Source organism: Delphinapterus leucas, chromosome 4, assembly GCF_059928025.1.
Source record: "Delphinapterus leucas isolate spDelLeu-1000000601 "Yukka" chromosome 4, BTC_Dleu_Yukka2, whole genome shotgun sequence".
Lineage (NCBI taxonomy): Eukaryota > Metazoa > Chordata > Mammalia > Artiodactyla > Monodontidae > Delphinapterus > Delphinapterus leucas.
In genome coordinates this window covers 135,266,604-135,280,963 of record NC_143132.1, presented here as the reverse complement: position 1 = coordinate 135,280,963, position 14,360 = coordinate 135,266,604, and the positions used below count along the sequence as shown (strand labels likewise).

Genomic DNA, 14,360 nt, shown 5'->3' with positions numbered 1-14,360 from the left:
TGCTATTTTTAAGAGCAAAAAACTAGTAACCACCTAAATGCCCATCAACAGTAGAATGAATATGTAAATTGTGATATATCCATATACTGGATTATTACACAGTAATAAAATCAATGAATTATAGAGATAGCAACATGGACAAATCTTCTAAATGAAGGTTGAACAAAAATAGACAGACTCATAATACATGTTATGATTCCACCTATTTAAAAGTGAAAAACAAGCATAACAAAGCTAGTGGTAGAAGTCAGGAGTATTACCTTTGGGGAGGAAGGAGGGACTTGAGGAAGATTCTATAGAATTGGCAATGATCTCTTTCTGAATATGTATTGTGTCTTCCCAACTGTTAACACTAATGTTTCATTTACCAGCATATTTGTTGTACTTTTCTGGATGTGTGTCAATTAAAAATTAAGTTAAATAAGGGGCGCTTTTTATTGTGAGGGTTAATGTATGTTCAATTTTGTGACCCATATGGAATCATGGGCCCTTCTGTTTTCAGAGAAAAAAATTCAAAATACCATATTACATCAATTTGAAGAACCACTGATTATAAGATGAAGAACTATTTTATATATCACAAAAGACAGAGAGAGAGAGACACTGCTAAATACACTATGACTAAACAATGAAACCTTTAAATGTGTTTTGTACCTTCACTGAGACTATTTCTATTTCAGAACCATCAGCTTTTCACTGCAAGGTAGAAGAATGGTCTCAATGACTAGAAATATTTCTACTATCTTCTTGTCTCCTAATATTATTTCATTTACTATTCAAAGAGTCTATGAGCTTTGAGACCTTGGAAATCATCTAGATATGCTCCATGATTTTACAGACGGGGATAATGAAACCCAAAGAGGTTGACTCGCCTTAAAAGGCTGCAAGAGGAAAAGCAGAGGCCTGACTCTAGATCTTGCAGTTCCCAAACCAGTGGTTTTCCTCTACTTCTTAAGGCACAAGGAACAGTGTTAATCACAGCACAAAATCTTACTTCGGAAGAAATTTGATCAAAGATTTAGCTTGGAGAAAACTGTTCCAGGTATCAATTTATATTTATTTTCTAAAGATGAACAATCTGTAAACTTTAAGTCTGCTCCAAAACATACTAGTAAAAATTATTAAACTCTATGAGTAAAACCTCAATAGATAAACCGTACAATAATTTTGTAAAGTCATGGATAAAAAAAAACATGGTTTGAATAGCCATTCGAAAGGCCAAAAACTACTAAAGGAATAGTGAAGAAATTATCTTTGGGGAATGAAAGGAAACCATTTGAGAAGCTTGAATTAGCCCTTGATTTGTGAATGAATTTTTCAGAAGGGGAGCCATACTCCAGTGCTCAGAAGATCAAAGAAAGATGCACACTTAACTCATCTTTTTAAGGGAAATGATTGAAAAGTAAAGTGATAACAGACATTTTCAGAAAGAGCACCGGGTGTACACCTAGAATCAAAACATAAGTAGCAATGTGTTTATGTTATTTTACAGTTTATGAAACTATTTCATCACACAATTTCACTTAATCCTTATGATAAACCTGTAAGTTTTCAGAGTAAGTGATACTATGCTTTTGTACAAAAGGAACTAATGCTCAGATACGTTAAATGATCTGTGAGTCATACCGTTCATGGCAGATATAGGACTTGAATCCAGATGTCCTGATTTCACACCATATATATCTCTAGCTGTTACCTCAAACCTGGATATATGTAGGGATTCAATACTATGCATCTATTTGCCAACACTTCTGGAAGTTACTACTACAAACTTCAGAGGTGATGGAGAACTTGGTGCTTTACGTTATAAGCTATAAAACTGTTATCTCCAGGACCACTTTCTATAAGCCTTACCTTCACATCAAAGGAAGGCTTGAAGAGCTTGTCCTTGGACAGAAACTTTGATGGTGTATCCAGGCATAATGAGGGCTCCTTCTGAAGTGGTTGTCCTGCTGCAGGGGAGGCTGAAGCCTGTCCGGAGTGCTGTGAGATCACCGCATGGAAAGCTTTACTCTGAAAGCGGTTCATATCTAAAGGTGTAACGGCTGTTTTTCTGTGAGTTTCCAGGTCTGTGACAGGATGCTCTGGAGTATCTGGATTTAGATTCACCCCGCTTGTTGTTTCAGTTTCCAAACTTTGTTCTAGAGATTTAAAATGAAAAGAAACAAATGTGAGCCACTAACGTCTTTTGTGTCTAAAGAGGCACACAAGAAGTGATGTTTTTACATCTTATTGTGAGTTTTCATGTGAATTCTCAAGTATACTTCAAACCACAAAGTTATATACCTACTTTCAAAGAAACAAACCAGACAATATACTAAAATATGTGTTGAGTTAGACAAGTACATCAACTGAAAGAAATAATTAATGAAATTAGATTTCCTGTTTCATCTTGTTGTAACTTGAAATATTCTCAATAAACCTCATAATTTGCCCAAAATTATATAAATAATGTCATCTTAGTCAATGGCAGAGTAAAAAAGAAAATCCCAATTACATGCACTCAGAGTTAACAACTACGGTCAGGTTTTTGGAAAGTGCTTAATGAAGTTTTAATATTACTTTGCCTGCACTGTAAAATTTCCAGGTTGTCTAAATAAAGTAGTAAGTATGGGCTTCCCTGGTGGTGCAGTGGTTGAGAGCCCGCCTGCCGATGCAGGGGACATGGGTTCGTGCCTTGGTCCGGGAAGATCCCACATGCCGCGGAGCGGCTGGGCCCGTAAGCCATGGCCGCTGAGCCTGCGCATCCGGAGCCTGTGCTCCACAATGGGAGAGGCCACAATAGTGAGAGGCCCGCGTACCGCAAAAAAAAAAAAAAAGTAGTAAGTAATAGCTTTGAGAAGCTTCCCTGAAGTTTGCCCAGGGATGCCATCATCTTACAAGAGAGGCTACTGTGTCCTCCCATCCTGCCTCCTACCTTTTTTCAACATTTAACAAATACACTTATTAGACGGCTGCTCCATGCCAGGCCCAATCTAGACAATGAAAATATATAATGCACAAGACACATGTACTCCTTGCCTTTTCAGAGCTTATGGTTGAGCGGGGAAACATGAAAGTAAACTAGAACGGTAACACTGGGATGAGAGCTACAAAAGGCAAGGGTGTTATGGCAAGACAAAGGCCATACTTGGTGAGTCAAGGAAGGCTTTCCAGGGAAAGTGATATCCAAGTCGAGAACTGAAAGATAAGGAGGAACAGGCTAGCATGAAACAGGCAAGAGATAACATGCAAAAGTCCAAAGATGAGGAATAGAGAGCACTTTACTCACAAGACGTGTCAGTATGAGCCACTGAAGGAACAGTAAATGGGATCTAAGCTCATTAGACTTCAAACACTGAGACCCTAGAATGCTCCTATATTGTTCTGTACCCTCTAGCTTTCAGATAGTGCCTACACTTGATAGTACAGATACAAATTAAACATTTGTGCTATGAACGCATATTTATTTTGCCCCACACCCCCAATAATGAGTGCCCAAGAGTGGCTCACATGAAAGGGAGAAATTTTAATGACCTGTCCTAAAAATAAGTTTTAGCATATTCATATCCCAGAAACCATCAAATTGTAAAAAAATATATATAAAAGGACAAAAGTATTAACCTTCTTTAGGTGAATTTTTGATCAGAAAATGGCTTTCATTTGCTCTCTTTCCCAATCTAGCAGTCTCCAACAGCCAAGCTATAGTGACCGCTGGTAAATTCCACTTCTTGGCAGCTTCATATTTAGAACCACCTGGTTCTTTCAATACAAGATGTGTACTGGCAAACATGCCTTTCTTTGCATTGGATTTGCGAACGAAGAATTCTTGAACACTGAAAGTTACATTTAAAGAAAAGCAAATGTCATGTGCACAATTAGCCAGCAAAGTAAGAATGAAGTTTCTAATACAATGGTTTTGTTAGAGTTCTGAATATAAGAAAATACTCACTGATTAAAAGTTGGCTCTATTTCTTAAATTAAGCTAATCCCCTTACAAGTGCTTACTCTAGAATGAAATTAAACTTTTTATAAAAACATAAGCAAATTAAACTAGACTTACAAGAAATAACCAGAAAAACCATCTATTTAATTAGTCATCACCCATCCACCTTGTCTTTCCTCCCAAAAGAAGGCAGCATGGAACAACTACGGGAGCAAAGGAAGAGTATGAATAACACATTATATCTTTTAGCCCACTACAACTTCTCCAAGTATTTTCACATATCTCATTCGATCCTCTCAATATTTGTGAAATACCAATACTTTACAAATTATTGTAAAAATACGACCTGAGAAAAGATGCAGAGAAATTAAACGCCTTCCTCATGATCACAGAATATTAAAGGAAATATGGGGGCAAAACCAGAATATGAGATATAAACAGAATTGTCTTTTCTTTTAGGACTTCTGGGTTTTAGGTCTAGATCCCCACTTTTAAGATGTTTTTAATATTCCACATTTTTCCTAGTACTTTCATGGATTCATTTTTCACATTTAACCCACTGATGAATTAATTTGGTACTTATTTTGGGATGATATGTTGCTCCAACTTTACTGAATCATATTTATTAAATAAACCATCTCTTCCTCAGTAAGTTGAAATATCACTTTTATCATATACCAAATTCCTGTTTGTGTTTAGGTCTATTTCTAGACTTTCTGCCTGTTCACTGAACTTTCTGCTACTTACAGACACACTATTTTATCTAGTGAGGTTTACAAAATATATTTAAATAACTATTCTATTTCAGAATTTTTATGACTTTCCTGCTTGCTAATATTTTCTTTGAATTTAAGAATTAGTTTGCTTATTGCCCTCTCTAAAAAATTTCTTTATAACGTTTAGTCTTCCTGTCCAAGAACAGATACATCTTTCATACTGTTTAAGTCTTATTTATTTCCCTCAATCGCATTTTACAAGTTTCTGTAGCTCTTCCAAGTTTCCCTTTAAAATTTTTTTAAAAATCGAAGTATAGTTGACATACAATATTATATTAGTTTCAGGTGTACTACGTAGTGACTCGACATTTAAATGCATTACAAATGATCAACACCAAAAGTATAGAAGCCATCTGTCAACATACAAAGCTAGTACAGTATTACTTTTTTCCTTATGCTGAATATTACATCCCCATGACTTTTTAACTTTATAACTGGAATTCTGTACCTGTTAATCCCCTTCACCTTCCCCTCTGGTGACTACTAATTTGTTCTCTATATCTAATTTGTTCTCTATGAGTCTATTTTGGTTTTATTTTGTTTGCTCCTTTGTTTTGTTCTTTTAGATTCCACATCATGTTGCTACGTGTTTTATCTCTTATTCCAGATTTAGTAAGAGACCTTTGTTTTCATTAGCTCTTCTAACTGGTTGTACATATGAAGGTCAGTGACTTCTGTATATTAATAGTCTACATAACCACTTTGCTGAATTTTTCTGTGAGCACCACTTTAGTCTGTTGCCATATTTTGTTATTGTTATTTGTTACAATTTCAGTTTTTTCCAAAAGCTTACTGTTTGGTATAATCCAAGTACACAACACAGCAAAAAAGGAAATATACAATTTAATGAATTATCATAAGATGAAAACCCTTATATCAACCACCCACGTCAGAAGACAGAATCTAACCAGTCACTCCAGAACCTCTCCAATGTGCCTCTTCTCAGTTACTAACCCCCTTCCCTCCCTTGCTAACAGTAGCCACTATTTGGATATTTACGATCATCACTTCCTTACTTTTCTTCTGTTTTATCACATAGTGCATCTTTAAACACTACATTTAATTTTTTATGTCTTTTATCTTGCAGGTTCCCTCTTCTTTCCTTGCCCCCTTGTTGAAGACACTATAATGTAGAGTTATCTCAGAGTCTGGATTTTGCTGATTGTATTGCTGTGCTGTAGTAGAACATGTTATTCTCCTGTATTTCCTATAATTCAGTAGTTGAATCTAGGTTTTATTAGATTGAGGTTTCATTATTTTGCTAAGACTACTTCAAGGTGGTGACGTATTCTTCACAAGGAAGCATATGTCTGGTTTTCTCTTTAGTATGTGATTAACTGTTGGTTTTCAATGCCTAGAATCTTTCATTTATTAGGAGTCACAATCTTATCATTCCTTTTTCACTTATTTGTTGGAATACTTCTATAAAGGGAAATCGTCTTATCCATTATTATGGTACTCTGATACAGACTGTATAGGAAAGGCAGGATAAATACTTGATCCTTTCTCTTTATTTACCAGCTTTCAAAATAATGAGTTGGTTTCCTAGCATCCTTCAAACATGACCAATTAGCTTAGTTTGTTTGGTGCCATTATGAAGTTATGATTTAAACATTATTTGATGTGTCTGGATCCACTGCTATTATTATCTCTAGTGACAACTTTTCCTGTCTTTGGCCAGTGGAGGTCCTTTTGACACAACCCTTCCTACGAGTCTTCAATAATATATCAATACTTGCTCTCTGTTCTGACAAAATGTTCCATACTCACTGGTATCTCTTCTGCCCCAGACCTAGAACTGATCATTTCTTTAAGCTTTAGTTTCTTTTAGTGGGAAGTGGTATTTTAAGGTCACAATGTGGGCACTGGTGTTGCTTGTTACTATCAGGTTGATAATGATTTCTAGGCTTAAAAGTGGTTTTGAATTCCTCTTTGAACCAAGAGTTACTAAAAAGTTCTAAAATGCTGAGTTGATAAAGTCTTTTCATTTTCTATTTCTCCTACTCATTTCTAATTTTGGGGGTTTTTTTTTGTACTGTGATTACAGAATATGGTCTCCACTCTTTCTACTTCAGGGAACTTACTGAGGTTTTCTTTGTGGCCAATTTCTATACAGGCAACGTTTATGAGTGTTCCACAGGTGCTTGAAATGGTATGGTCACTGTTTTAGAGTGTATAGTTAACTATGCTGTTTAAATCTGTATCCTTTCTTGTTTTCCATTTGACCTGTCATGAGGTAAAAGGTGGGAATTAAAGTCTCTTACAATTAATGTTTCTGCTGATTCCTCATTGAATTTCCTGCTGTTTTTGTTCTATGAATGGTAGTCATGCTCTATTTGGTATATACATATTTTTTACCTTCAGTGTAAATAGCGCTCTTTATTTACAGTGCTCTTCTTTTTCCTGTTTAATGCCTTTTGATTTGAATCCAAACTTGTCTGATGTTAAAACTGCAACACTCTCTTTTCTTTTGATATATCTTTGCCCATCTTTTTTTTTCCCCAAATGTTCTGAATCATTTAGGTTTAGATGTGTCTCTTGTTTAAAAGCATTTTAAGTGCTGCTTAATGATATAATCTAAAAGAACTTTTCCTTTAATGTAAAGTTTAGTTCATTTATATTTATTTATATAATGAGTTTTCTACTTCCTTTTTAAACAGCCACCATTAAAGTTCACTTACAGGTTGGGCTAATCTGGATTTTGGAACTTTAAAATTCATTTTCTTTCTCCCAAAGTATTCATTATTTCTGCTTAACATTCGCACTGCAGAAAAACAATGAATGTACACTGAAAAAGAATAAATCATCCAGATGGCATATGGAAGGGAATAAATAATGCTTAGATAAGCAACACTCAATAACGACCCACGTATCAGCTTTAAATATTCCCTTTCCTGGTAGGTAAGCATTAACACCTGGAGCCTTAACATTTGCCAGGCATCCGTCTAACAGCATTCTCCCTCTCCCACTTTGAGCCATCACATAGATATGCAACACACTCCTCATAAATATTATAAAGACACCCAGTGAAATCCTAATTTGAATGCTCTTCTATAAGTCAAAACAAATAAAAAGTACACCAAGACAGCAGGTACACTAAAAATACTACATACCTTGCTCCAAGGCGATTTGCTAAGAATGTCAACGAATCTTTTTCAGCTCCTGCACACTGGCTGAATGAAAGAACACAATCCTCTAAAGGAGTCATTCCTGCCATTACTGGGACTGGTGTGAAGAGAGGATTTGACTTTGGATCAGTTAAAGTCTGATAGTCTATACAAGTTACCTTTCAAAAACAAGAGAAACAATAACATCAACCTGAAATAAGTGACTAGTGGTTAACACTGGTTCAGTTACAGTAACAGTAATTTTAGTTTAGATGAAAACCAATTTTACTTTCATATAAATGTGTATATATGCTCATTCTCAACACATTTAAAATTATAACATTAAAGAAATACATTCACACCAATCCATTATATAGGATGTTAAAATCAGTCAGATTTATCATCGAATTTATTGAATTTTGCTTAAAATTTAATTTCTTCCAATGTATTATCACTTTTTCTCTTTGCAAGTCGAAAAATAAATCAATGATGAAATTATTAGTGATAAGCCAACAAGATGGAATAATACAAAAGTGTATGTCATGTTTTGGTAGTAAGAAAACTAGGAAAATTGAAATAATATGAGATGACCTGGAGTAACTTCCTAAGAAGGAACACTGCTGGTGTGGCCCCTCTATTCTACCAGGATTAGGACCAAGAAGCTTGCATAGTTTATTATTTACACTTTCCATTGTTAAAAGCAAAATCCAGACAGTGCTCAAACCCAAATACCAATTTACTGAAACTGAACTGCCTAAGAAATAAACGTGTACTCCTAGTTTCAGACATCCTTCAATACTATATTTCAACTGCTACAGTGTTTTCTTACCAGCCACGTATTTGTAACAACTTCTCCCACAGTTGCCTGTACTTCACACCCCAGCAGAGGAACCACAGCATAATCAGCAACAACTCTGCTCTGAAGTGACACAATTTTTCCAGCATTTTCTCTTATGATAGTTGCAATATTAAATTCATTTTCATTAGTAAAACCTAAAATAAGAAAACTCTTTTGGCTAAATAAACCTTCTTCAGTAATTGTAGAAGCATCAGGGAGGCAATGACTGACGGAAGACTGGTTTTCTTCTTGCAGAGAAATATGAGCAGAATCATTAAAGGGCCCAACTTCAGACTGCACAACATCAACTGGAACAGAAAAAGAAATGTTTTCTAACAGGTAGTTTATTTTATAAAGTTTATTTCCTAGTAAGGATATTAAGGTAACATGGAACCTGAGAACTGTGACCACACATATAAAACTAAGGCTTTATAAGTATACAATGAAGAAAGAATATGAACCATCCCATTCTCTGGGTTCCCAGGAGTGATATCAGTATTACTATCCTAGGACAACAGCAATCATGTTACTAATCTAAGTATTACCAGTATACTAGAAAACTCTAATTAGTTGAAAATTATGAAGCTCCAATAACTCCATGGGCCTGTTTGAGTTCTGAAACTGGTTCAGATAATTCACAACAGAATTAAAAAAATATCATTAAGGAAAAACTGGAAGCAACAGGCCTAAGTGGTCAAGCCCATCACATGGAAATAACTGAATAAATGCAATAATAAGAGAATTATGGTTACTTCCCTTTCAAAAATTTCTAAAAAGTTTTATAATGAAATTGGAGCTATTTAGCTTCTATACAGATTCTTAAGAAAACAACTGATCAAGGACCCAACAGTCTCAACAATTTCATTTCAGGATAAAGTTGGCTTATAAATGGGTAGTAGAAGAAAAAAACATAGATATTTTAAAATATAAATGTCAATAATGAAAATGCAGCTGCTGCCAGTGTCCTAGTCCTCATGGTGAGACACAGCTACCCCCTGCCTCTGCAGGAGACCTTCCAACACTAGCAGGGTGTTATACACTGGAAAAGTCCTGGTTTAAAAATAAAGGGATTAGGAGAGGGCAGACAGCAGAAGCAAGAAGAACTACAGTCCTGCAGCCTGTGGAACTAAAACCACATTCACAGAAAGACAGACAAGACGAAAAGGCAGAGGGGGCTTCCCTGGTGGCGCAGTGGTTGAGAGTCCGCCTGCCGATGCAGGGGACACGGGTTCGTTCCCTGGTCCAGGAAGATCCCACATGCCGCAGAGCGGCTGGGCCCGTGAGACATGGCCGCTGAGCCTGCGCGTCCGGAGCCTGTGCTCCGCAACGGGAGAGGCCACAACAGTGAGAGGCCCACATACCGCAAAACAAAAACAAACAAACAAACACACAAAAAAGGCAGAGGGCAATGTACCAGATGAAGGAACAAGATAAAACCCCAGAAAAACAACTAAATGAAGTAGAGATAGGCAACCTTCCAGAAAAAGAATTCAGAATAATGATAGTGAAGATGACCCAGGACCTTGGAAAAAGGATGGAGGCAAAGATTGAAAAGATGCAAGAAATGTTTAACAAAGACCTAGGAGAATTAAAGAACAAACAAACAGAGATGAACAATACAATAATTGAAATGAAAAATACACTGGAAGGAATCAACAGCAGAATAACTGAGGTAGAAGAATGGATAAGTGACCTGGAAGACAGAATGGTGGAATTCACTGCTGCAGAACAGAATAAAGAAAAAAGAATGAAAAGAAATGAAGACAGACTAAGAGACCTCTGGGACAACATTAAATGCAACAACATTCGCATTATAGGGGTCCCAGAAGGAGAAGAGAGAGAAAAAGAACCCGAGAAAATATTTGAAGAGATTATAGTCAAAAACTTCCCTAACATGGGAAAGGAAATAGCCACGCAAGTCCAGGAAGCACAGAGACTCCCATACAGGATAAACCCAAGGAGAAACACGCCGAGACACACAGTAAGCAAATTGGCAAAAATTAAAGACAAAGAAAAATTATAGAAAGCAACAAGGGAAAAACGACAACATACAAGGGAACTCAAATAAGGTTAAAAGCTGATTTCTCAGCAGAAACTCTAAAAGCCAGAAGGGAGTGGCATGACATATTTAAAGTGATGAAAGGGAAGAACTTAAAACCAAGATTACTCTACCCGGCAAGGATCTCATTCAGATTCCATGGAGAAATCAAAAGCTTTACAGACAAGCAAAAGCAAAGAGAATTCAGCTCCACCAAACCAGCTCTACAACAAATGCTAAAGGAACTTCTCTAAGTGGGAAACACAAGAGAAAAAAGGACCTACAAAAACAAACCTAAAACAACTAAGAAAATGGTAACAGGAACATACATAATAGATAATTCCCTTAAATGTGAATGGATTAAATGCTCCAAGCAAAAGACACAGGCTCGCTGAATGGATACAAAAACAAGACCCATATATATGCTGTCTACAGGAGACCCACTTCAGACCTAGGGACACATACAGACTGGAAGTGAAGGGATGGAAAATGATATTCCATGCAAATGGAAATCAAAAGAAGGCTGGAGTAGCAATACTCATATCTGATAAAATAGACTTTAAAACAAAAAATGTTACAAGAGACAAGGAAGGACACTACATAATGATCAAGGAATCAATCCAAAAAGAAGATATAACAATTATTAATATATATGCACCCAACACAGGAGCACCTCAATACGTAAGGCAACTGCTAACAGCTATAAAAGAGGAAATCGACAGTAACACAATAATAGTGGGGGGACTTCCCTGGTGGTGCAGTGGTTAAGAATCCGCCTGCCAATGCAGGGAACACGGGTTTGAGCCCTGGTCCAGGAAGATCCCACATGCCGCAGAGTAAGTAAGCCAGTGCGCCACAACTACTGAGCCTGCTATCTAGAGCCCGTGAGCCACAACTACTGAGCCCATGTGCCACAAGTACTGAAGCCTGTGCACCTAGAGCCCATGCTCTGCAACAAGAGAAGCCACTGCAATGAGAAGCCCGTGCACCGCAACGAAGAGTAGCCCGCTCCCCGCAACTAGAGAAAGCCCGCGCACAGCAACGAAGACCCAATGTGCCAAAAATAAAAAAATTAATTAATAAAAATAATAACAGTGGGGGACTTTAACACCTCACTTACACCAATGGACTGATCATCCAAACAGAAAATTAATAAGGAAAAACAAGCTTTAAATGACACAATACACCAGATATATTTATAGGACACTCCATCCAAAACCAGCAGATTACAGTTTATTCTCAAGTGTGCACAGAAGATTCTCCATGATAGATCACATCTTGGGTCACAAACCAAGCCTCAGTAAAGTTAAGAAAACTGAAATAGTATCAAGCACCTTTTCCAACCACAACACTATGAGATTAGAAATCAATTACAGAGAAAAAAACCGTAAAAACCACAAACACATGGAGGCTAAACAATACGTTACTAAACGACCAAGAGATCACTGAAGAAATCAAAGAGGACATTAAAAAATACCTAGAGACAAATGACAATAAAAACATGACAATCCAAATCCTATGGGATGCAGCAAAAGCAGTTCTAAGAGGGAACATTATAGCAATAGAATTGTACCTCAAAAAGAACCAAACATCTCAAATAAACAATCTAACCTTACACCTAAAACAACTAGAGAAAGAAGAACAAACAAAACCCAAAGTTAGCAGAAGGAAAGAAATCATAAAGATCAGAGCAGAAATAAATGAAACAGAAACAAAGAAAACAATAGCAAAGATCAATAAAACTAAAAGCTGGTTCTTTGAGAAGATAAACATAATTGATAAACCATTAGCCAGACTCATCAAGAAAAGTGGGAGAGGACTCAAATCAATAAAATTAGAAATGAAAAAGGAGACGTTACAACAGACACTGCAGAAATACAAAGCACCCTAAGAGACTACTACAAGCAACTCTATATGCCAATAAAATGGACAACCTGGAAGAAATGGAAATATTCTTAGAAAGGTATGACCTTCCAAGACTGAACCAGGAAGAAACCGAAAATATGAACAGACCAATCACAAGTAATGAAATTGAAACTGTAATTAAAAATCTTCCAACAACAACAATAACAACAACAAAAATCTTCCAACAAACAAAAGTCCAGGACCAGATGGCTTCACAGGTGAATTCTATCAAACATTTAGAGAAGAGCTAACACCCATCCTTCTCAAACTCTTCCAAAAAATTGCAGAGGAAGGAACACTTCCAAACTCATTCTATGAAGCCACCATCATCCTGATACCAAAACAGACAAAGATACTACAAAAAAAGAAAGTTACAGACCAATATCACTGATGAATATAGATGCAAAAGTCCTCAACAAAATACTAGTAAACAATCCAACAACACATTAAAAGGATCATACACCATGATCAAGTGGGATTTATCCCAGGGATGCAAGGATTCTTCAGTATATGTAAATCAATCAATTTGATACACCACATTAACAAATTGAAGAAGAAAAACCATATGATCATCTCAATAGATGCAGAAAAAGCTTTTGACAAAATTCAACACCCATTTATGATAAAAACTCTCCAGAAAGTGGGCATAGAGGAAATGTACCTCAGCATAATAAAGGCCATATACGACAAACCCACAGCAAACATCATTCTCAATGGTGAAAAACTGAAAGCATTTCCTCTAAGATCAGGAACAAGACGAGGATATACACTCTCACCACTATTATTCAACATAGTTTTGGAAGTCCTAGCCACAGCAGTCAGAGAAGAAAAAGAAATACAAATTGGAAAAGAAGTAAAACTGTCACTGTTTGCAGATGACATGATACTATACATAGAGAATCCTGAAGATGCCACCAGAAAACTACTAGAGCTAATCAATGAATTTGGTAAAGTTGCAGGATACAAAATTAATGTACAGAAATCTCTTGCATTCCTATACACTAATGATGAAAAATGTGAAAGAGAAAATAAGGAAACACTCCCATTTACCACTGCAACAAAAAGAATAAAATACCTAGGAATAAGCCTACCTAGGGAGACAAAAGACCTGTATGCAGAAAAGTATAAGACACTGATGAAAGAAATTAAAGATTAAACAAACAGATGGAGACATATACCACGTTCTTGGATTGGAAGAATCAATATTGTGAAAATGACTATACTACCCAAAGCAATCTACAGATTCAATGCAACCCCTATCAAATTACCAATGGCATTTTTTATAGAACTAGAACAAAAAAATCTTAAAATTTGTATGGAGACACAAAATACCCCAAATAGCCACAGTGGTCTTGAGGGAAAAAAACGGAGATGGATGAATCAGGCTCCCTGACTTCAGACTACACTACAAAGCTACGGTAATTAAGACAATATGGTACTGGCACAAAAACAGAAACATAGATCAATGGGACGGGATAGAAAGCACAGATGTAAACCCACACACCTACGGTCAACTAATCTATGACAAAGGACGCAAGGATATACAATGGAGACAGTCTCTTCAGTAAGTGGTGCTCGGAGAACTGGACAGCTACATGTAAAAGAATGAAATTAGAACACTCCCTAACACCATACACAAAAATAAACTCAAAATGGATTCGAGACCTAAATGTAAGACCAGACACTATAAAATTCTTGGAGGAAAACATAGGAAGAACATTCTTTGACATAAATCACAGCAAGGCCTTTTTTGATCCACCTCCTAGAGTAA

The 14,360-nt window shown here is 36.4% G+C and overlaps 1 protein-coding gene across 6 annotated transcripts in view; it reads right to left on the bottom strand.

Moving 5' to 3' along the window:
- Nucleotides 1–14,360, bottom strand: part of TOPBP1 (DNA topoisomerase II binding protein 1) — a 77,677-nt gene that overhangs the window by 30,734 nt on the left and 32,583 nt on the right. For 5 of the 6 annotated variants that reach the window (XR_016393141.1, XM_089911131.1, XM_089911130.1 and 2 more), the window contains 4 exons: nucleotides 8,638–8,954; nucleotides 7,815–7,987; nucleotides 3,604–3,815; nucleotides 1,855–2,141 (listed from right to left, as the gene is read on the bottom strand). Coding sequence is in view for 5 of the 6 variants with exons in the window: in XM_089911131.1 (XP_089767257.1) it covers nucleotides 1,855–2,141; nucleotides 3,604–3,815; nucleotides 7,815–7,987; nucleotides 8,638–8,954 (989 nt within the window). In the remaining variant the exon portion in view is untranslated. The remainder of the gene's footprint in view (nucleotides 1–1,854; nucleotides 2,142–3,603; nucleotides 3,816–7,814; nucleotides 7,988–8,637; nucleotides 8,955–14,360) is intronic. The other variant, XM_089911132.1, reaches the window with a different exon arrangement.